The sequence below is a fragment of the Eleutherodactylus coqui genome, chromosome 6, assembly GCF_035609145.1.
Source record: "Eleutherodactylus coqui strain aEleCoq1 chromosome 6, aEleCoq1.hap1, whole genome shotgun sequence".
Taxonomy (NCBI): Eukaryota; Metazoa; Chordata; class Amphibia; order Anura; family Eleutherodactylidae; genus Eleutherodactylus; species Eleutherodactylus coqui.
In genome coordinates, this window is record NC_089842.1 from 98,197,381 (window position 1) to 98,220,656 (window position 23,276).

Consider the following 23,276-nt stretch of genomic DNA (forward strand, 5'->3'; position numbering starts at 1 on the left):
GAACTGAGGGGAGATCTCTCTCTCCTTCTCTCCCCCCCCCCAGCTCCATCCAGCTGACTACCGCTGCTCACCGCACCCCCGCTCCGGCACCCGAACCTTCAGTCTCGAGCGGGCAGGTACTCGTTAAAGGCAATGCTCGCTCGAGCAATTGCCTTTAGCGAGTATACTCGCTCATATCTATTCCTGATCCATCAGACCTAAAGCATTTGATTTCTTTAAAAAAAAATGGAGACAGCAGAGAGCTCCCCAAGTCCACAAAACTTTGGGATCTCTGCTGTCTCCATTCTCTGCTGGTCCAAGGAGAGCAGTTTTCTTGAATCATTCACTCAGTTCTGTTTTCTTCACATTCTTACAGTTCTCCTCACTTATGAGTTCAGATGCTTTTCTATGAGAGTTTATTGGTCACCAGGCCCTCACTGTCTTCCACATGACTCTCTTCTCTCTCCTTGTTTATGAAATCTTTACATTGTTCCAATTCTTGACTTTTCATTGTTAGGATTCTTTCTTTCCGTGTTGTTTGACTTTGACTGGATGCAGTCGCCTTCTCCTCTTCATAGGATTTGGCATAATTCCCAATTGGAGAATGGCTCCCTGGGACTCTTGCTCAATATTTTTGATCCTCTTCTTAGTGCACTTAAGCAGTGATGATGTACACAATCTGTCTCATCATCTTTAGTAAGTCCAGAAATCCATGGCCTCGTCTCAGCCAGCACATTCCTATTTTGATATAAAGTCATTTTTTTCTTTTTTTCCCCAGTTATTTCACAGTTTCTACATAATATAGTACAAAAAACTTATTACAGCTAAGATAGACATACACATTAGATGTTTGTGAGACGAACACACTGATTATCTAATATTTATGGCGCCTCCCAATTTTCCCCTAATGGCAGATTGGATTTCAACTTTTTTTCTTTTTGTTCTTGGAGAGATAAACCGCTTCAAGAGATGTCTGGCAGTAGCTTTCTCCTCTTTTTACATTGTGTATACACATTATGAATATGTATTGGGTGGTTGGGCAAGATAGCTATCAGTTGAATAAGCATTCGGGCCAACAGCTATCTAATGTGTACGGCCACAACTGCATGTCCATTCATTCCCAGACGGGAACCATATCCAGGATTCCAAGAATCAAAGAACATTTTTTAGAGGGCTACTCCAGAGAAAACACATTGTCCCATCGCTGTCCCCCTCACTTAATTGTCTGTCACACTCTGGAGGTCTCCTCTGTATATTCCAGTTACTTCCATGCAGTGCCAGCCTCCTGTCTGATACTTATCAGACACCATCTTCATGTTGAGATTTGTCCCTGTTATCTCGTTCATTATTCTGTGCTATAAATCACATGATCCATTAGTACATCATTACATGAACAGCTAGAGTCTGTACCATCTCTGCCTCCTGGGAGAAGAGTGTAATTCTCACAACTTGTATATTCACCAAAATAAGCTTCAGACCAAAGGTATACAGTCAGGATGCTGATATATAATCTCCATTATAACCATGTAGCAGGAGCCTTTAAAAATAGAAATCTATGAGAGCTTCAAGAGGAAGAGTTGCAGCTAATAGTAAGTACTTACTATCTCACTGAGCTACAATGCTCAGTACTGCTGTATAATGTTCTCCATGCTGCTGTTGCTTATGAGGGTGTGTTAAAAAGAGAAAAAGAAGATATCCTGCTCTGCTATATGTGCAGTATGTAGGAGCCATTATAGTAACTAGTCTCCACCAACCAACTTAGGGAAAACTGAGAATTAGAGATGAAGCCTGTAGAGGAAACTGGTGAAAAATGCATGATACAAGTTATATCATGGCCAGAGTATTGGGCCTCTTTTACACCTTTATGAGGCCCGTGGTGTGATTCACATTGTTTAGTTCCATTAGAGGAGCCAAATAATAGAAATATAGAAACCAGTACATGCCAGACCCAAAGAATGCCAGATGGACCCTTTTGACTATAATGGGGTCTGTCTGCCTTCTGGGTTGCTGCACACAATTTTCCCTGATGAAATAGGTAAGCATGCTGTGCTGTTGTAAACAGGTTGGTGGTACTATAGCTTTGCGATGACAGTACGGAGGTTGAGGCAATACTTATACAGAAACCAAACTTTATTAGAAGGTAAATTTTATGGTTTCACTTCATAGAATGGCACAAATAGTTAAACATTAAAGGATAAAAAAACAGTGCTTACTGATTGCATACACCAATGTTACATCTTGTCCCGAACCGAGCTACAGTGAGTTACCTGATTGCTTCCATTGGCTGCAGGCCGTTACCAACTCTGCTTCATGTAACCCATATCTGTTTTCAACCTATACGGGCTATATCTCTTCACCAAGACACACAATGTTGTTGATGGCACACTATCAGCATTCACTTAGTGCATCCACTTTTCCACAGATCCCTCAATCTGCGAAGACCTCCCCACTATACTTACAGCATCAGATAGCTCAGTGCACCCTAACAATCATAAAACAGTAAATTAAAACAATACCCCTCAGTTTGCCGCACATAATAAATGAATAGCAGAATGCAGGCCTGCTAGTCCCCGCAGAATTTCTGAGCCTCACTTACATGTCCATCAGGCGAGTGGAGCATCCCTCACTGGCCCATGCCATTGTGATCTAACTGGCCATTTATACTGGGGCGGTAATGCAACTTCAGTTCCTCGGACCATAACTGATCTGGAACCTTCAGTCCTCCGGTCCTCGGGGCCTTTACATCCATCATGTTTGCTTTTGATCAACAGGGCCTTGCAGTCCTTCTTCTTTGCCCTTGGTCATCAGGGCCCTCTATTCTGATGCCTGTACTGCTCCGCAGCTTAGGAACAGTGCTGCTTGGGCTTCATCTGGGCAGTGACGTGCCAGACACATCACTACCTGCATTATATAGGAGCAGAAGCCCTCCCAGCAATTCCACACTGGGATTCACAAATATGTTTACCAAAGTGCCTCTGTTTCAAGGATAATGGAGCAAATCCCTCAAAACTGCAAAATGAGAATGAGATTTCTGAGAATACGGATTTCCTGCTGCAATAACAAAGTGTGAAATGATTATTACAGAATAATCAGCATAATTTAAGCAACAGTTTCCGAGCGTCAAGAAATGGGATGCCATGGTTCTTTCCCCACATATGTGAACTGAAGGATTAAGAGTGGGTTTACTCTGGACTATCATTCGGATAGTCCCTCAAAATAGTCACTACAGCAAGTAGTTAGCATACAAATAACTGTTAAAGGGGTTGTCCCGTGAAAGCAAGTGGGGTTCAGCACTTCTGTATGGCCATATTAATGCACTTTGTAATATACATCGTGCATTAATTATGAGCCATACAGAAGTTATTCACTTACCCCCTCCGTTGCTGGCGTCCCCGTCTCCATGGCTCCGACTAATTTCTGCATCTTCTGGCTTCTTTAGACGCGCTTGTGCTGTCCGGTCTTCTGCTGTGTGCTCGCGCCGGAGAGCTGGTCTGCGCGTCGTCATCGTAGCTCCGCCCCGTCACGTGGTGCCGATCAGCCAATTAGGTGGCTGTATTCGGCAGTGGAACGCAAGACATCCACGGTGCACCATGGGAGAAGACCCGCGGTGCACCATGGGAGAAATGCATCACTGGGAAAGGACCGGCGGCCATCTTTAAAAGAAGAAAAGAAGACACTGCCCGAACGTGGATGCAGGTAAGCGATTTTTTTTTGTTTTAAAAATAACAAAGGGATTGTTTATAACGGGGCACAATGTGGGGGGGTAGGTAGAAAAAAAAAATTTTTGATTTCGCCGCGGGACAACCCCTTTAAGTACAGAGCGCTTGTTGTCCATGTTTGGGGTTGCTGAGGAGTACACTGCCCTACACAGTTTATTGGCTAGTCTTTGAAAGAAAAAACAATTATCTGTTTACACCAATCAGACTGTTATTACACAAGGGCAAGCAGTAGCTGCCAGTGCTCGCGTTTTCCCGACAATTGCTAGGCTGAACCTGCAAGCGCAGTCGCAGCCTAGCAATTAGTGCTATTACCCAACGGAGCTCATGTAATAGCAACCTTAGGTGAGCTGAAACAAAATGACTAGTGAATGAATTATTGCTCGTTACCCTGTTGGTAGCCATTTTCACACGAAGAACTATCTCTCGAGCGATTACTTGGATGACAGTTGTTCTGTATAAAGCCACCCTTAGCAGGGTATGTTTATACTCATCACCTGATAAACCTAGGGTTCTGAAGATTTATCATTGTTGTCATCTAAGTTAGATTGTGTGGATCATTGCAAATTTATAGCTGCTTCTTAATTTATGGCTTTTGATAGTAACATACATAGTATGTAAGGCTAAAAAAAGACATATGTCCATCCAGTTCAGACTATTACCCCAATGTTGATCCAGAGGAAGGCAAAAAAAAAACCCCAATGAGGTAGAAGCCAAATTTCCCCATTTAAGGGAAAAATTCCTTTCTAACTCCAGTCTGGCAATCGGAATAATCCCTGGATCAACAACCCTTCTGAAGTAATCAATTGTAATCTATTTAATATTGTAACGCTCAGGCCCCTCTTAAACTCTTTTATCGAATTTGCCATCACCACGCACTCATGTAGTTCTATAGTCTCACTGCACTTACAGTAAAGAACCCCCTTCTAAGACCCCATTAACACTGAAACAACAGAGAGCTATGCAGGAGGAGCGGGACACCACTGCTACCGCTCGGCGAACAATACAGCTGTTTTGCATAAGCAAACAGCTGCACTGTTCTCCGAGTTTACAGCTCGCATCACGCTGTGAACTACTAGCAGGACACGAGTTGAAAGAATCTTATCAGTACTGCCGACTGTGATAACAACCTGCACTGCTGATAATAGTAGTTTTCTAGAATTGAGCGAGGAATGAATCGTGCACGAAAACTGCATGATGTCTGTGCATTTAGACGCAATGGTTATCGCTCAAAAGGTGGCTTTGAGCGAGAATCGTTGTGTCTTATTGGGCCTCAACAGATAGGATGGTATCTGTTACCTGTTTGCATTAACAATTTACAAGCTAGTTCTCAGGGTATTTGTATTGCATATTAATAGTATTACTCTGAGTTATTGCATTAGTGACAGTAAGATAAGTATGTAAATGACTGCACAGAGCAGGTTACAGGAAACTATCATTAGAGATTGAGTTTCTCTTTAAGCGCTGTATCGGTTCTTGATGACGGCAGTGTATCAGTAATATCTGAAGTAGCTGTGAATTCTGCTTACTCTGTCTTCTTTAGCTTTATGGTTTATTATATCTGCAGCTACTGATGTCACTGATGCTTTGTCTCCAGATCAACCCCAGTTACTGGTAATGATGCTATGAGAATATAGGGATGTGATCTGGGCAAAGAACTTACAGCTGGTGTCACCGACTATCCCATAAACGTTTAACTAACTAACTTTAGAAGCAGCATATTGTTTTAGTAGGTGGGGGAGATAAGCAGTCACTGAAGATCCTTGGCACCACTTATCTCAGTAGAAGCAATAGGATTAGGCAGATTAATGTAACCTGTTGGATTCTTGTTTTCTCTGTCAGGATGTGCTGAGTGACCCTTATGTACTGTAGTCCCTGTCATTTGTTGGTCCAAGCTGTACAGGGTCCACAGCTCCATATTTTGGGACGTTGACTGGCTTGTGGCTTGTGGGAGCTAATTAACCTGTCCATATAGCAATGCGTAATGTCACCTGGAGACAGGCTGAGTCATGGATGGGAGATTGTCCGTGCGGAGAGATCTTACTGTAGTTTTACAGGAAGGTGACGATGTGCACTCTCACACTCCTCATGTACCAACGTTATAGTCATGGACACAGTCTGCAAAGCAAAAAGCGTGCAATGAGGGAGAAGGAGTGTGCAGTGCTTGTTACGGGGGACCACAAGGTGCTGCTTGGGTCAAGCTCAGCTATTATAACGGCTATTAAAGGGATTTATATAATGAAGCATAAACGGTCACTGTATATTAGACAAACTTAAGCTTATGCGATTGTCAATGTAATAACTAATAAAAGTACAATGGTGTTTTTGCACTTAAAAAAAAAATCACTCTAAAGTGCTGGCCACTAGGTGTCTCACTTCCTTGTAACTTGCTGTCTACTGCCCATTATGTAAAATCTGTCTCTAGCAGCAAGACCTATACCAAAACAGATTACAGAAAGTTTGTGTGTGTGGGGAGGGTGTCTTTGCTTGCTGCTGCCTCATGCTGCCCATATAAGACTATAGAGAGGGCAGTGGAGGAAAGAGAGGAAGCAGCTGATGGAGGAAACTAGACTCACACAAAGATGCCGCTGCAGCTATTAGTAAGTGATTTACTATCTCAGAGCTACTGAAATCACATCTACCCTGCCTACTCAGTACTTACTACGTCTTTCATGATGCTGTTACCTATGAGGGTGTGCTGCAGAGAAGAAGAGATGTTGCTCTCCTATATTTGCAGTGTATGGGAGACAACATAGCAGCTAGTATACACCACCAGCTCAGGCAATACAGAGGATTAGAGGTGGAGCCTGCAGAGGAGAAAGCTATTAAAAATGCATGATGCATGTCATATGACGACCAGAAATAGTGTTTTTCTTCATGTACACACACCAGCTTATTCTGAAAAGTTATCAGATTGTGGGTACACTTTAATCATTGTATAAGGAAAAGTTCCGCAACTTTCTAATAGACTTTGAATTCCTCACAGTTTAAGATCGCTGCTTGCTGTCAGTGACTAGCAACATTCTAGTTCAGATTGAGAGGCTAATACTTATCACAACTTTGCTAAAATGATATACAATGCGATCATCTGGGAGCTGATGTGTCCAGAAATGAGTTTATAGGGACCTGTACCCTATGCACAAAAAACATCCGCAGTGCTGTATTTGCAAGTGCAGTGACATTTTACATGATGGAGCGCTACACAAATGCTGGCATTTTATATTATATAGGGATCCTATAGAGCCTGATATAATCACATACATTGGAGGGGCAGCTTCACAGGTAACAGCCATTAGTTATGAATAAATCTACTGTTTCCTGCCTCTGACTGTGACCTACTTTACTGTAACCTAAAGAATCTTTACAATTGTCAGGCAAAGAGAAACTGTGAAGATCAAACGTCTGTGCACCTGCAGAACAACAGGAAACGACTTATTTTGTGTTATATGAATTGTTCTCTGCTGATGAAAGCTCTAAGGCTGCACAACGGTTCCTAACTGAAAGCGTGATGGAGCCATCTGCACAAATGGCAGACCTGCACTGTGTACTGGAATGATACGAGTGCTGGTCCACAGCCATAGCTGGTCCCTGCAGGCAGAAGAATTCACAGGGGATCATAGAATCATTCCGTTTAGTTTGGCTTCCTGGAAAAATAATAATTCATTCAGATTTCAGTCTTAAGCCAGATTTAACTGCTTAAGGAGGCAGTCTAATTTGGTGCTTATTAAGTACGTGATCGTTTTTTGGAGATTTTTTTTTTCATCTCCACTTTCCATAACTTTTTTATTTTTCCTTCGAAATGACCATGTGAGGGCTTGTTTATTGCATGGCGAGCTGTAGTATTTATTGGGACCATTTTGGGGTACATGTAGTGCATTGAATATGTTTTATTAATTTTTTTTGGAGGGACAGGGTAAAGAATACATTACTTCTCCAATGTAGAGATGAGCGAATGTACTCGTTTAGGGCGATTTCGCAATCGAGCATCGCTTTTTTCGAGTATCTGACTACTCGAGTGAAAAGATTCGGGGGCGCCGGGGGGCGGGGCCGGTGGGGTGTAGCGGGGGGTAGCAGTGGGGAACAGGGGGGAGCTCTCTCTCCCCCCCCCCCCACTTCCCTCTGCAACCCCCGGCGCCCCCCGAATCTTTTCACCCGATTAGTCAGGTACTCAAAAATAGCGATGCTCGATTGCGAAATCACCATAAACGAGTATGTTAGCTCATCTCTACTCCAATGTTTATCACACGATACCAACGTTATAATTTTTTGATACTTTTACACAATAAAAACTCTTGGAAAATATTTTTTTTTACTCTCTCCCACACTACTCCCCCACTATCCCCCGCTTATCCGAGCATGCTCGCTCATCTCTAATCCTAATATGCGGCAGTAATTCAGTACTGCAGTGTTTTATCTCTATTCATTCAAACTGAAAGTCGGGGCTGACCCAGAGGTTTCAGGAGCTCCCTCCCTTTTTTAAGTCTGTATATGTAAGGGGCTAACGGCAGGCATAGGTGTTCTCTCTGATTCCCACCATTGCAACAGGAGTACAGCTGTCAATGACAGCTGGCTCCTGCTATAGATGGCATGGGCTCAGCTCATTAGTCCTCGCTATCTGCATGCTATAAATTTTAAGGGAACCCCTTCACTCCCATGGCAAACATGTGCAACTATGTAGTATAATGCAGGCTGCAACTCATGATCAGTACAGTATAAATGATGCTATATAAGTGCACAGTATCTCTGCCAGCAGAATAGTGAGTGCAACTATAACTGTTTCCTTAAAAACTAAATGCAGGTTGTGCAGTGCTTGGGGGAAGAGCCTGTAGCTTCAGAGTTGAATGGTAGAAGAGCTGATTGGCCCCTAGTGTGTCTTGAAATGTGGCCCCTGGATATAACCTCTTTTAAAGAGCCATCCCAGAGAAAACACATTTTTCCATCCCTGACCCCATTTCCTGATTGCCTATCAGACTCTGGAGGTCTCCCATGTGTATTGCAGTCACTTCCATGCAGTGCAGCACCCTATGTGATACTTATCAGACACTATCTTAATGTTGAGATTTGTCCCCGCTTTCTCTTTCACTGTTTTGTACCATCAATCCCATGGTGCATTAGCCCAACATCACATGAGCAGCTAGAGCTTGTACCATCTCTGTCTGCTGGGAGGGCACTGTAATTATCATTACCTTCTTTATTCAGCTAAGTAAACTACAGGACATAAGTATACAGACAAGAGGATGAGCTGTGAACTCCTCTATTATAACTGCGTGACAGGAGTCTCTCATTTTCATCAGAAACTATGATAGGAGTTTGTGTGGTAGGGTCCATCACACAGGAATTATGCTGACCAAGAAAATAACTTTTAGAGAGAACATAAAGCCAAGTAAATCTCAGGTGGTTAGAATGAGATCACATGACCCACCTAAAGAGAGAGAGACTCCAGGAAGCTTCAAATTGAAAGGAATAAAAATAATTAAACAAAGTAATACTAGCTGACATATAATTATACATAATAAATGACAACAAAAATATCACTGGAGTGCCTCTTTATAGGTTTTTGGCTTTTGCATTTACAGAATTCAAGCTTCCAGGATCCATACATCCCATATGGATTTCCAGTGCATGAGAATCCGGATAAGTGGAGTCATCCATTGTGGAAAGATGTAACATTCCAGAAGGTTCCATGTGAAGCAGATGTAGCAGGTACCTTTTATATATGAGCAGTGTGCAATACTGGTCACTGATGGAAGAAGATGACTACTATATTTCACCCTTCTATGTATTTTATATACAGTATATATATAGTGTGTGTGTGTGTATGTATATATATATATATATATATATATATTTATGATAGAATTTTTTTTAAAGTTTATTTTACCGAGTACTAAATGTTCAATAAATTTGCTGATAAGAAAACCAGGGCCCTATGATAACACTGAGTGGCCGGAGTAGAGAAGCATGAATTGTTGTCATAGGGTCTCAGGAGTTCTGAGTTGTGCAAAATATGCAGGAACTTGGGTTTTCTTTTCCTGAGCCTCGTCTGTGCATGCGTAGCAGTGATATCAGACCCTCTGTGTTTATATATCCATCCTTAATCTAGTACAGTGCATGTGGCTTCATGTGATAACATGCTGGGAGTCATTGCCTGTGTATTGTCAGTCACTGTGTTCATCACCGTATCTTGTAGTCAATGAGTCAGTCCTTCCACTGTAAAAACAGGTTTCAGTTTTACTCATATTTCTATCTCAGAGTGTGTGACAGTTGCTGAACCTGTCACTGTCTCAGCAGTGTTTTTACAATCTGTCCCTGCGACAACACCTACTGGGAGCTACAGGGCTAACAACTACAAAAGACTCAAAGTAGTTTCAAAGCCATCAGCAAGAGCAAATTCTATATCAGTCGCACATCAAACTACAACCTTAAAATGGTTACTGTGTCCAGTATTGTGTATGTTGTGTATGTGATTCCACTGTACCGTAATTCTGAATATAGCGACTAACAAGGGGGTAGTGTTCATAGAATGGTAGAGTTGGAAGGGACCTCCAAGGTCATCTGGTCCAACCCCCTGCTCAGTGCAGGATTCACTAAATCATCCCAGACAGATATCTGTCCAGCCTCTGAAAACTTCTTTTGAAGGAGAACTCACCACCTCCTGTGGCAACCTGTTCCACTCATTGATCACCCTCACTGTCTAATTTCTATTCTGTGTCTCCTCCCTTTGCTTCTAGTCTAGATCGTTCACCATCTTGGTAACTCTTCTCTGAACTTGCTCCAGTTTATCTATGTCTTGTTTAAATAGGGGTGCCCAGAACTGGACACAGTATTACAGATGAGGTCTGACTAAGGAAGAGTAGAGGGGGATAATTACCTCACGTGATTTGGACTCTATGCTTCTCTTAATACATCCCAGAATTGTGTTTGCCTTTTTGGCTGCTGCATCACATTGTTGACCCATGTTCAGTCTATGATCTATTAGTATACCCAAGTCTTTCCCATGTGCTGCTGCTTGGCCCAATTCCTCCCATTCTGTATGTGCTTTTTCATTTTTCTTGCCCAGATGTAGGACTTTCAATTTCTCCTTGTTAAATACCATTCTGTTAGTCGCTGCCCACTGTTCAAGCTTTTCTAGATCTTTTTGAATTCTCTCTCTGTCTTATCTAGTATGCAGCTCTTGATGTGACTAGAGAAAATAGCTCTGCTACGGTGTTTACATAACTCCCTTTGACTTCTACAGGACTTATGGAAACAGCGTAGCACAGGGCGATTGGCTGTTTGTGTCCTTCCGACCTCTCACAACCACGGCATTCAGGGTGACCATGGATGGTGGGGAGATCTAACTCAAGATAGGTCTGTGTCGCAGAGGTGGGACACATACTCTGGCTATGCCATAAAGGTTTAAGAAGGGACTACTACAATTGGTCACTGATGTTTTAATGAACTTTGCATAAACTTATAATACAGGCAAATATAAGAAACTTTGTAAAATATCTTAGTCCGGCTGCACACGACCGGGTCGGATTCCACATGCTGGAGCGCACAGCGATATCCGACCCAGTGCCCCGCCGGCATCCGTGCGTACCTGTCTTTCTTCTTTTTTTCTGTACTACAGATGGCCCACACGGCGAGTCGTCGGACATGTGCAGTATAGTTGTTTTTTTTTAAAAATCCCTTCTTTTCTCGTGCTGTCGCTAGGCTTTGATGTGGGTACCTGCGACCTTTCCGCAAGGGTACCTGCAAGGGAAGGGCCACGGGTTGGACGACTTCCATTATTGAGTTCAATGGAAGCCGTCCGTGAATAATCCGCACTAAAATTGAGCATGCTGTGATTTTTCCTCCACGAGCGGAAAATCGCAATTGAGTTCCGCTTGTGTACCAGAAAAAACGCTTTTCCATAGCATGCTATGTAAGGTATTTGCTGCAGAATCCAGAGTGGGATGCAATTCAAACTTGGCCATGTGCAGCCGACCTTAGGCTGCATGTCTATGGACGATGATCCGCCGGCGGTAAATCACCGGCGGATCACACTGAGTGTAGATTTCCACAGCGTTGCTAAGGAAAGCGCAGCGCCGGCATCCACGAGCGAAGAATCATAGTGATTCTCCACTCGCGGGATCTAAATCGCGGCATGCTGCGATTCTCCGCGGTGAGCCTATCTATTAGATAGCCATTAGAAGTCTATGGATAAGGTAGGAAAGAAGAAGAGTGAAAGAGAGGCAGAGAAACATACAGATGATACTACTGAGGGCTCTAATAACTTTCTAGCTCATACTAGTGTTGACATCACATCTACTTTATATGTGTTCTGTATGTGGGAGACATCCTAGTTCTAGACTCCAACCACCAGCTAAGGAAAAAGTGAAAATTAGAGCAGGTTCCACAATGCTCAGAAATAGTACTGTTCCCCATGTACACACATGACCGCTTATTCTGTAAAGAAGTCCTCTGGGATGACAGGTGCGCTTTATAAAACTCAAGACACATTTTGTGCTATAAAAGCAGTGCGCAGTTAACCAGTGTATAGTAGCGGTGTATATATTAAAGACATTAATAAGGACTGCTGAAGCTGTTTTTTTTAATATGTCACATATATAGTATACAGGGTTAAAAATGTCCGTTTGAAGCCTCGGAGGATTTTTTCCCTATATGTCTGTGTGGCCGAGGCGCTAAGTTTGGCTGGCCTCTTCCCTGGAAACTCCAGCCAGTAGGACAGCCAACACTTTCATTCACGCTGCTGCTGGACACAACACTGCTCTTGCATAGTCTGACTACTCTATCTCCTGCATATACTGTACTGTCAGAGCGGGATGTGAGGAGTTGAGCTCTGCAACAGCCTCGGTGTGTCTGGGGAGTTTTTTTTGTGGGGGGTGGGAGGACATTGTTACTCTGTGGGGCGCTTGTTTGAATGCTAAATTGTTTTGTGTAAACGGACTCTAATATAAGATGCGTTAAACAAGATTTTGCTAAGCATGTAATAAAGAAAGCTGTGACAACAACATACAATTGTATTATTTGGGCACAATGCAGCCGTTTGCTAACAATCAATTTTATACTCTATGAATGAGAAATGCTTATTGTCATGTGCACACTTTTGGAATATCACAATTTAGGCTGGGCTCACACGGGCATATGTGTGAAACCCTGCATGAGTCACACAGGGCTTTACCCCTATAGAGCTGGCCGGTACTGGTGTACCTTGATGCCACCTGAAGTGGTGGGTGTAGCCAACAGTTAGGGAGCTTGACAGCTATGTTGGGCCCCCAGTGTCTGATTGGCTGCTCATAGGCTGGACTCACCCCTCCGCTGCTGTGGATGCAGGTGGGCTACACTGAATGTTCCCTGGCAGCAGCGTTAGTAAGGGCTGTGTTCGGCTCCTGTTCCATCCCCTTAAGGCATGCAGGTGCTCCCGGGTGCAGCTACTAACCCCCCAAATCCCCCATTTTCAGCCTCAGTAGCTGACGGCTGAGGCCCATTACCTGACGGCACAGCGTCCAGGGCCTCCCGGGTGCAGCGCTTCCCCTCCCTCCCCCTTGCTGTCTGAGTAGCGGCCAGCTGTGCCATCGTGGTGGGTGCACCGGCAGCGGCCGCCACGGTGGTGCTGGGGGGTGGGACTTCAGACCTCAGGGGACATTAGCTGAAGCAACCAGCAGACAGTTAATGCAGGGAAAGGTCCCAGGAGGCTGCACTGACTTTTGGGGTGGGCTCGAGGGTTAGGGGTTGTTTCAGTGTTAGGCTTACATGATTACACCTAAAAATGTAAGCCTAACACTGAAACGACCCCTAACCCTAACCCTCAAGCCCACTGAAAACTCCTTACACGCTGCTCTCGGCCCTCTGCTGGGTCGGCAGACAATCAGAAGCTAGGGGTGTGACAGGGGCGTTCCTCTATGTCAGTCCTCTCAAACCCCTAGCTTCCTTGTGGCGTCAAGGTACACCAGTACCGAGCCGGCCTATCACCGCGTATGGCAGCAATATTGTACTGCACGCTACAGCATATCTCATGCACACTGTCATGCGCAGTCTTCCAGTTTTTTTTGTTTTGTTTACATTTTCTGCACTGTTGTAATTGCGTATGGGTGGCATTGATTATGCGCTTATAGAGAAAAATTGACTCTCTCCTCGTAATATGTGTCCTTATTTGTAGGCAATCCAGGGGCGCAAAGGCCTGTGTGGCATCGCGCCCATGACTGAGGGCACCATTTTGAATCAGACTTCAAAGTATGTTTGTTCTAAAATGCTACCATGTTTCACAATATAGATCATTGGTTCCATAGTACTTTTGTCTTTGTTGACACTGTTGTGTATCCTTGAGGCCAGGGATTGGTTGCAGCAATCACATGTAGTTGACATGATGTCTCTGCTGCAGCTGACCTAGCGAGGAGAGCCAGAGTGCTGGTGCTGGATCTAATAGGTGAGTAAAGCTCCATTTACACGTAAAGATGATCGCTCAAAATTTGTTCAAAAGATAGGACGAATGACGGTTTTAGCGATCATTTTGCATAAGTAGCCTTAGTGCCCATTAGCAGCTTATTACTTTCATTTGCATGTAAATGAGCCTCCCTGAGCTGTATGCAGAGAACAGCGGGTGGTCTGTTCTTTGCATACAGCCCATTTGTTCTGCCTTGGCACTGTAGCTGAATACAATGTTAGCAGCGCTCCTGTGGAGATCACAGCGTGTGGTCCCTGCTATCAGCTCTCCATCCGAACAATGGATTTTAAACTCAAATAAAAATCATCATTGGGACAAAAAGCAAACGATGGCAGCATTTACATGCAACGATTATCGCTTAAAAGACATTGTTTAAGCAAATTTTAAGCGATAATCGTTGGATGTAAATGGGGCTCTAGGCGTGTTTCATGCAAGTTCGGTACATTGTCCTGTTTTAGTCCAGAAGGCGGACAACTCCTTTACCATCACATTATATCATTTATGTCAAATCATGTATCCATTTTACACCATTAAAAACATGCTTCAGCAACAGCATTTATATATAGAATGATGCGCAACGTTGCTGTACATTACTAAATCACAATCATTTCTTGACCATTCTAAAAAAACCCTATAAACCACAGTATAAATGTGTCTGTTCTTAGTGCACTACCGTACTTGTATTTTTATAGCATTATAATACTGTTCTGCAATCACTTTAACACATTGATAAAAACAAACAAAAAATATATATTTATTTATTTATTTTTTTGCAATGTGTTAAAACGCTAGATGTGAACTTTCCCTCAAAGAACTAGGGCTCCCGCTTACTCCCTGGATCCACTCCTCCTAACCTCCCTATTACTGATATAAATAAATGCATTCTTTCAGCGGCTGCTACAAACACAGCAATCAGAGATATAAACACGCTGCACATCCTCTCCTACGTTTTCCACGTAGTGGGACGAGTATTGAACTTCTTCTGATCGGCAGCGGGATCCCACCCTCTGGCCTTAACACGCAAATACTATTTAGTCACACACTGACACACAGGACATAGGAGCTAGTCATGCTCATTCATACGCTCTACACTCATTCACAGGCATTCATTGAGGATCCTGCCAAATACCCAGAATGTTCTCCTTTCCTTTTATCCTATTTATAGCTCGCTCAATTCCTTTTCTGAGTTTTGCAGATCTCCCTGCTCTTCCTTTCTCTGCAGTGGGAAATATGTAGATGATTCTACAAGAAGCATTTCCCTACGGACACTGGGGCATCTGCGTTTCCTAATACTGTGGTCATATAGTCATATCAGCTGCACGCTAAGAATGCTTCCAATTGTAACATCTATACCAGAGGTCTTCAAGCTACAGCCCTCCAGCGGTCCTGAAACTACTACTCCCAGCAAGACTTGGCAACTCTCCATAGATTGTAAAACTACTACTCCTAGTATGCCATGACATCCACAATCTAGATCTCTGCTGTGATTGGCAAGCCATAACTCTCACTAGCCCTGATAGGTTATATCCTCCTTGGTCAAAGTCCTTATTACTCCATATGGGTGGTTTTTGGTTAGATCTCTTTTCCATGACTGACCAATGGGAAGTTTACCCAAAATTTTCAAAGAGTTTGGGAAAGCTGGGTGACTTACCCCGGTAAAAGCTGGCTTGGTCTAGCAATAAAATGATCCAGAAATAGATTTAGAGCTGACTCCCTATATACTACCCTGTTTCCCTGAAAATAAGACATCCCCTGAAAATAAGACATAGCATGATTTTCCAGAATTCCAGAGGATGCAAAATGATTTTTCAGGCTTTTTGAGGATGCTTGAAATATAAGCCCTACTCCAAAATTAAGCCCTGCTAACAGTTAATTAAAAAAGTCAATTTAAATAGAGTCCAGGCAGCTATACATGTAAAAAAGTTAAACCTTTTTGAACAAAAATTAATATAAGACACTGTCTTATTTTCGGGGAAACACGGTAGGAGAGCTGCACAGCCATTCCTGCTAGAAGGATCTGTTATGACCGCCATATTGATTGTCACTCTACTTTCCCATGAGTCAGTTGTATAGATATGCTTCTTATCTAGTTCAATTTACTGGTGAATGTGTACATTTACAATCAGCATTCTGTGTTATGTATAAGTATTGACCGCTTCACTCAGACTTTGAGGGCATCTCTTCCTACGCAGATCTATGTTACGCCATTGTATGTGCGCTTGCTGTTTTCAGGCCAAGGACTCATTCAAGCAATAGGTATGAAGAGCTGCCCCATAAACATTTTATAAGCCGCTATATAACAGCGGATTGAGCTGCAAGACCATTATTAACAGTTCTGGGAGTTCGTTTTTAACCCGCAGTGGAGCATCTTCAGGAATAGCTGCAGGGAGTCAGCAGATAATGAGATTTCAGACTCTCGGGCTGTATAGGAGTTAACATGACAGAGCAGACAATTCCTTATAGATTCCCATCCAGCTGCACATGACTTCACAAGACACACATCTTCATCTCTGAGAGTCTCCATTCTTCTTCTTTTAAGTGTAATGTCCAGCGCCCAGCCCCCTCAGTTCTGCCTGTTGCAGTATAAGCAGTGGCTCCCGGCCCTGATATGAATGGGGCCGTTCTATGCGCTCATTAAGACTGGTTATGAATCAGTTTGGCTCTGGGGAGGAAAGGGCCTGGGGCGACTCGAAGTGGGTCATCCCTGGCTTCATACACACAGGCTTTGTATCCTATTCATGACTTCACTGTATCGCCTCTTACTATGCTACAAGAACACAGGATGAGTAGTTCAGGGTCCTGAATGATGAGATGTTACAGAAGAGGGAATGGCGCAAAGCATAAAAAAATGTAATGTCCAGTACGACGTTGGGGGATTACAACATGGATATTAGCGGAACTGCTGAGTGTGAGATCAGCGTGAAAGATGAGCGACCATGAGATGAGGCATGCAGGCCATGAACCAACAGATATCTTCCTAAGCTCCCCCATTAATATGTGCTGTCACCAAATGCAGCACCGCTTATCTAGAGGAGAACAAGAGCCAGGATTACCAGAAGATCTCATTGACATGTCTGTAGTCTGCTTTGGATGCCTGCAGCTTCCTTGTCTGCCTTCTTTCTCTATCTATATATCTAATCTAACATGCACAAAGTCATTATGTAAATTAATTAAGAAGTGTCATCACCTCAGGTGACATCCTCTGTATACGTTGTATCTTGTAAGTGAGGCTGAATACTGACCGGCATGCTCATGGCAAGGCAAGGTAAATTATTGGAGTATGAACAAAGCATGATAGCGGGTGTCAGGTGGATGAGACGTTCCATTCCCGAATCAACAAAGTGGCCCACAGGTGCTTAATGATCACGAGCAGCGCCGTCTGGCTAGAATGGTTTATGCGAACAGACAAGTGACTCTGGCAGAAATCACATCCAATGCAGGAGGCCCCACGTGTATATCCTGCAGAACAATGCAAATACAGCAAGTGCAAGGGTTCTTTAGCTTCCATATAGGAGCGGAAGACGCACCGCAATGCCTTTCTTAATACTATGACATAGTTCCTTACCTGGGCTCGTGAGGTTCCCAACTGGACTCTAGAAGACTGGCAATATGTAGCATAGTCCAATAAGTCATAGTACCAATTTTTTTCAAGCTGATAGTAGAGTTTGCATGTGACCCAGACCCCATGAAGCCATGGACTCCAGTTGTCAACAAAGCACTGTGCAGTCTGATGGTGGTTCTATACTCGTGGGGGTTGTGGTCCCATTGCATGGATGGGGTTCACTGGTTCGCCTAAACATGTCATTGATTGGTGCCTGCCATGTTTCAGGGCTTGATAACCATTTGCAGCCCTTCATGGATTCCATGTACCCACAGAATGATGGAATATTCCAGCTGGATAGTATACCATGTTATCAGGCCTAAGTTATCCAGAATTGCTTCGAGGAGCATTCTGGAGATTTTCTATGAATGGTGTTACCTGCACATTCGCCCAACATTTATGGGATGTGGTGGAGAGGTCCATTTGCAACCGAGATCCTGCACCTACAAATACCACGGAGCTGTGGGTTACCATATATTGAGGATTATTGGATGAACATAAAAAGTTTATAAAACTCACTTGGTCTTCTATTAGACATGTGAAATATTAAATTATATTGCAGTCCTGTGCTAAAAACAAGTGGTAGATTATCAGACTTTCTGAATTATTGGCTACTAATTAATTTTACTGTGTGTATGTGATGCGCAATACATAGATTAAAAGTTTATACTGATCTCTCACACTCCTCCCTGGTCACTTGTAACATTGTCAGAAGATGGTCATGTTTTCTATGCCACCTAGAACATTGTATCCACCAGTCATAGTCTGCAGCTGTTATGTAACCCTTGGATGCATAGTGCACGCCTGTGTTCTCCACATCCAGCTGCGGTTACATGTCATTTCTTAGGTATTTTCCTGCCTGTTCTAAGCTGATTGAAAATTGTAAACCTCTGCAGAATCATTTTTATGTGCAGCTAGTTCTTTGTGACCCTTTCAGTGCTGGAGGAATAATTTGATGTAGAGGGACTTTACCTCCCACCCCCCGCCTTGCTTCTTTCTTGCTGACTTTTCCCAGCCATTGGGATGACACCACACGCAGCCCATTCATTTCAAATTGAGCCCCCTCTCCAGATGTGCCGTGTTTAGAAGTGACGCAGGCTCCATTAAAGGCTTCATCTAGGAGCAGTGCAGCTGTGAGGAGAGCAGGAGTGGGGGTTGCTGGTGGGAAAGAAGTATTGTGAAGAAGCAGGGGATGTGAAGGGCTGAGAACATGAGAGATGCTCCGACTACTAGGGATAGGGCCATCTAGAAGAGAAGACCAAGAGATGTTTATAGATGTTGGGTGAGGTCATAACGATATTAATGAGAAGTCGATGAACAGTAGCTGCAAATATGTTGTATCCGTTGGGATTCATGTATCAGAAGTCACTTATCAGTCACTTTTGTGTTTCCCCAATATATCTTTAGATTGCACTCAACAAGATTTTAGCTAAAGGTGAACACTTCTGCATACATCATAGCTTACAATTTGAGAGCCTACTATACATGTGAGCACTTGCGCCTGTATGGGGAGGCGAAGGGAGGCGAAGGTACGAATGAGCCCAGATCATGATGGGAAAGATGGTGTCACTTTTGTAGATCGTTTGACCATTAGAGATGGAAAATTCAACAGCAGAGGGTTATTCTTGCTGGATTGATGTTTGAGCTGCAAAATATATATGCTACGGTACTAGTGGGGTGCTTAGGTACACACGATGCGGGGATGATCCCTGATCTACATCCACGCCACTGTCCCTTCCTGGAGATAGCCCTGATGGTGGACACGTCCAGGCCGCCAACTCTGACCCTACGCTTACTAGGGGGGACAGGCATGGACCGCAGTACCTATGCAAGAGACTACTACCCACTAGCACCGACAGGAAAGGCAGATGACAAGAACCAACATGAAACAATACAAATAGAACAGAGGCAGATGGTAAGGCCTGGATGAAAACAGTTAGGCCTAGCAGACAAACTGACAGAAGCAAGATACAAACAGAGGCGGACTGGAAAACCCTGGCTGACAACAGAGAGGTCTAGTGGACAAGCTGACAGAAGTAGGATACCAAACGGGGCAGACTAGCAAGCGGACTGAGGGAATGGCACAAAGTACCATTGGTACTTTGGAATGGACAGATTACCAGCAGTTCAGGGTAGCTAGACTACTCAGCAGGCACTGAAAGCTGAACATAAAAGCAAGGTCTAGTGGACAGGCCTGGCAGATAACAGAAAGAAAAGCAGACAATAGCAAGGTCCAATGGACAAGAGAATCAGAACAATAATCGACCACTCCCAGGCAGCATGAGCTGGATCTTATAGGAAGGCGGGAGGAGCCGATAGGTAGAAAGACCTGTCAATCACCAGGACACTACTCGGACACATAGCAGTGTAATTAACCTGACTGGAAGGCACAGGAGATGTTAACCCTGGCTCGTCTGGACAGAACAAGGTGTGCTGGCAAAATTAACAACGAGCTGACAGGTGTAACAATATACTTAGAGAGACGTTTAGCCCAATGCAGATGTTCAGAAAAGAGGTATAACATACATGGAACCAAATACATGGCTGGATGATTTACTGAGCTCTTCTACAGCTGAACATGACCATGAGAGAAGAGACTGAAGATATGGCAGGTTGTGATCGATGGAATTGGTCAGCACTGATCAGCTAGAAGACCACACAAGAAGACCACAGAGACTGGAGGGGAACTGATGCCTTCTCTAGTTAGCAATTGCAAATTTTAGAGATAAACTCTGGCATGAGCCTCATCTTTTATAGCAGGTTGTTGGGAATCATTTCTCTTTAATCCCAATGAACTGAGGAGGAAGAGTAGCACAAAGTATTATCTAGGACTCAAATCTGTTGTGCCAGGCAAGAACAATTCAGCAACAGGCAGTGTGATCTGGGATATAACTAGCAATCAGTCATACCTAGTAATTGTTTAGATCATCATGCCACCGGTAGAATGGGGAGGAGGTAATGAACCAATTGTTATCCCTATTGTCTTCTAAATTAAAAATTGAGAGTTTTCAAGATGCTATGCTTTCTTTATGGAAACACTGTGGCACCTTTCTGTATGGCTTCTCTTGCTTTTCCTCAGCCATTCACATGAGCATATGCAAGTTACGCCCGATTTACAGCACACACGTACATGTCCTATTCTGGTCTGTCTGGTCCATGATACGGACCAGAATTGGAAATGCTGAATAGCCTAATTGGCTATAATGGGTCCATTTGCTGTCCATGACAGCACGCGGACGGGAAATGCACCTCAGTGAATGGACCCTTAACGTCCTTTTACAGGGCTTGATTCTTGGTCACGAATGTTCATCTGACCATTTGTTAACCTGATTATTGGGTCATGTAAATGAGACACTAATAAGCCAATGAATGAACAGATTAGAAGGGTACCTGAGTTTAACAAGTCTTCTAAACTACACCAGATTCTCCTTACCCTCTCATTTGCTGCTGTTTGCACCTTGTTTCATGTCTGTAAATTTTGATTGTCAGGTAGTCTTCCCCATTTTTCTGCTGTCCTGAGTGTGTGGCAAGCCTAGCATTCTATCAGTAGTTCACTGCCCTAATTTCCTTGCCCTGACTTCCCATGCTGCACTGCACAGCCCCTGGTCCAATCAGCAGGGGGGGGGCGATATCTGAATTCCTGCTCCTCTGCTTTCCCAGGATGATCAAGCATTTGGAAGATTTCTATTCAAATAGTTAGTAAATACAAGGGGTTTTGAGAGTTTTAACAGAAAAGAGAGAAGTGGGTCATGTGACACCGCCCAGCAGCCTATCTATACTAACACAGAGGAGCAATGGTGCTGAGGGGGACACAAAGATAAATAAAGGTATATTTTTGTCTGGAAAAAGTGCAAAATAGTTTACAATCATATTTCATATTTATATGTACTTCGTTTGTAGGATAACCACTTTAGCAAGCCGTGCTGCAGTAGGAATAGATCAGGATGGTTTTCATTCACTGGCAGCAAGCACAGCAGAGCAGTGAGGATGTGAAACATCTCATATTAAGATTGAGAATGTTTCATTGCACAATAATGAAGCTTTGTATATAGAAGACTGGACCTGCCTTTAATCCCTCACTTCATCTTTGTGTCTTCCCTATAGATACAATATTACTGCATCCATTGAACAAACTTTGTACGGTCAGACAAAATGATGATGGGTGGAGTTGTTCTTTGCTGACCTAGTAACTGTACTTTTGGATCTGCACAATAAAGGAGACAGATTCTGTTTTTTGGGTTTAGAGAAGAACACGAGTGAAGGATACAGATGAGCACAGGTGGATCAGGGAATCTTCCGCATCTGATAGATTTAATCCTTGAGTATTTGAATGATCTATGAATAAAAAGGCTCAGATTTACGGAGCAAGTGGGAGAGGAACGGCGTCCAGCTATTGTCTCCTCCCCTCCCCAAAAATAAACAGCATAAAATAAAGGGAAAAACATGGCAGGCTGCTTTAAACATTCAGGCCACTGGGGGTCTGGAGGTTATGGGAAAGGAGGAAGCCTTCCCTCTAATCAGCCCAGTACACACTTCCCCTGCTGAAACAAGCCAGAGAGCCCGTACACTGCCACCGCTCCCCGAAACGTTAACTCTCCCGTTACTGGGCAGCCAGATGCTGTCTGTCATGTTACAGATCTTCCCCTGTATGAAACAACCAAAAGGCATGTGACTACAGCTTGTAAAAACTGTGCAGCCCAGATCAAGGAGAACCCCCTGTGACAGCCTGCACCCCCATAACGGTACCGTACAACCCTACAATGATTGCAGTAGATGAGACAATCCATATCATAGTATCAATGCAAGACTGAAATTAAAAATGATCAGATCCCATCCTGAGATCACTCCCTCCACCTCACTGGATCGTATGGAAATATGTGGGCGCTTTATAAACACGCAGTAATAATAATAAGCTTGTATTGTAGTGTCAGCTGCTTCTTTATAGGACAGTGTTTTATCAGCTGTGACCCCAGATCAGTCAGACCCTGGGATACAAAAGCCTGTCCTGGAGGCCACCGCTCCATTTAGGAGGAGCTAGAACATGGATATAATGAGACAAGACTCAATAGTAGATCCTGATCGCTATTATCATGAAACTAAAGGTCAGGAGAACCATAAGAAGGTGCTCTGAATCCAAGGGGATTAGGATCAGGGGCACAATACTATTTTATGGTGACTTAAAGGGGTATTCCAGGAATATACTATTGATGACCTATTTGTAGGATAGGTCATAAATAGTTGAATGGTGGGGATTCAGTGCTTGGCATCCCCACCAATCAGCTGATCCTCCAGCCGATTCTCAGTGCAGCAGGACCGGATGTCCGCATTAATGGTCACGCCCGGAAATCAATTGGAGCGATGCCTTCTATTACCCTTCCAGCTACTCATTGCATTCAGAGCTGGAAGTGTAATAGGAGGCATTGATCCCATTGATTTCATTGGGGGTGAAGTTGTCTATTACACTTCCAGCCCTGACTACTGATGCAATGACAGTGGCCCGAAGGATCAGCTGATCATCGGGGATCCTGATCCCTACGATCAACTACTGATG

The 23,276-nt window shown here is 43.6% G+C and overlaps 1 protein-coding gene across 2 annotated transcripts in view; it reads left to right on the forward strand.

Moving 5' to 3' along the window:
- Positions 1-23,276, forward strand: part of ETS1 (ETS proto-oncogene 1, transcription factor) — a 97,874-nt gene that overhangs the window by 18,746 nt on the left and 55,852 nt on the right. For both annotated transcript variants that reach the window (XM_066607254.1, XM_066607255.1), the window contains exon 3: positions 9,272-9,398. In XM_066607254.1, the coding sequence (XP_066463351.1) occupies positions 9,272-9,398 (127 nt within the window). The remainder of the gene's footprint in view (positions 1-9,271; positions 9,399-23,276) is intronic.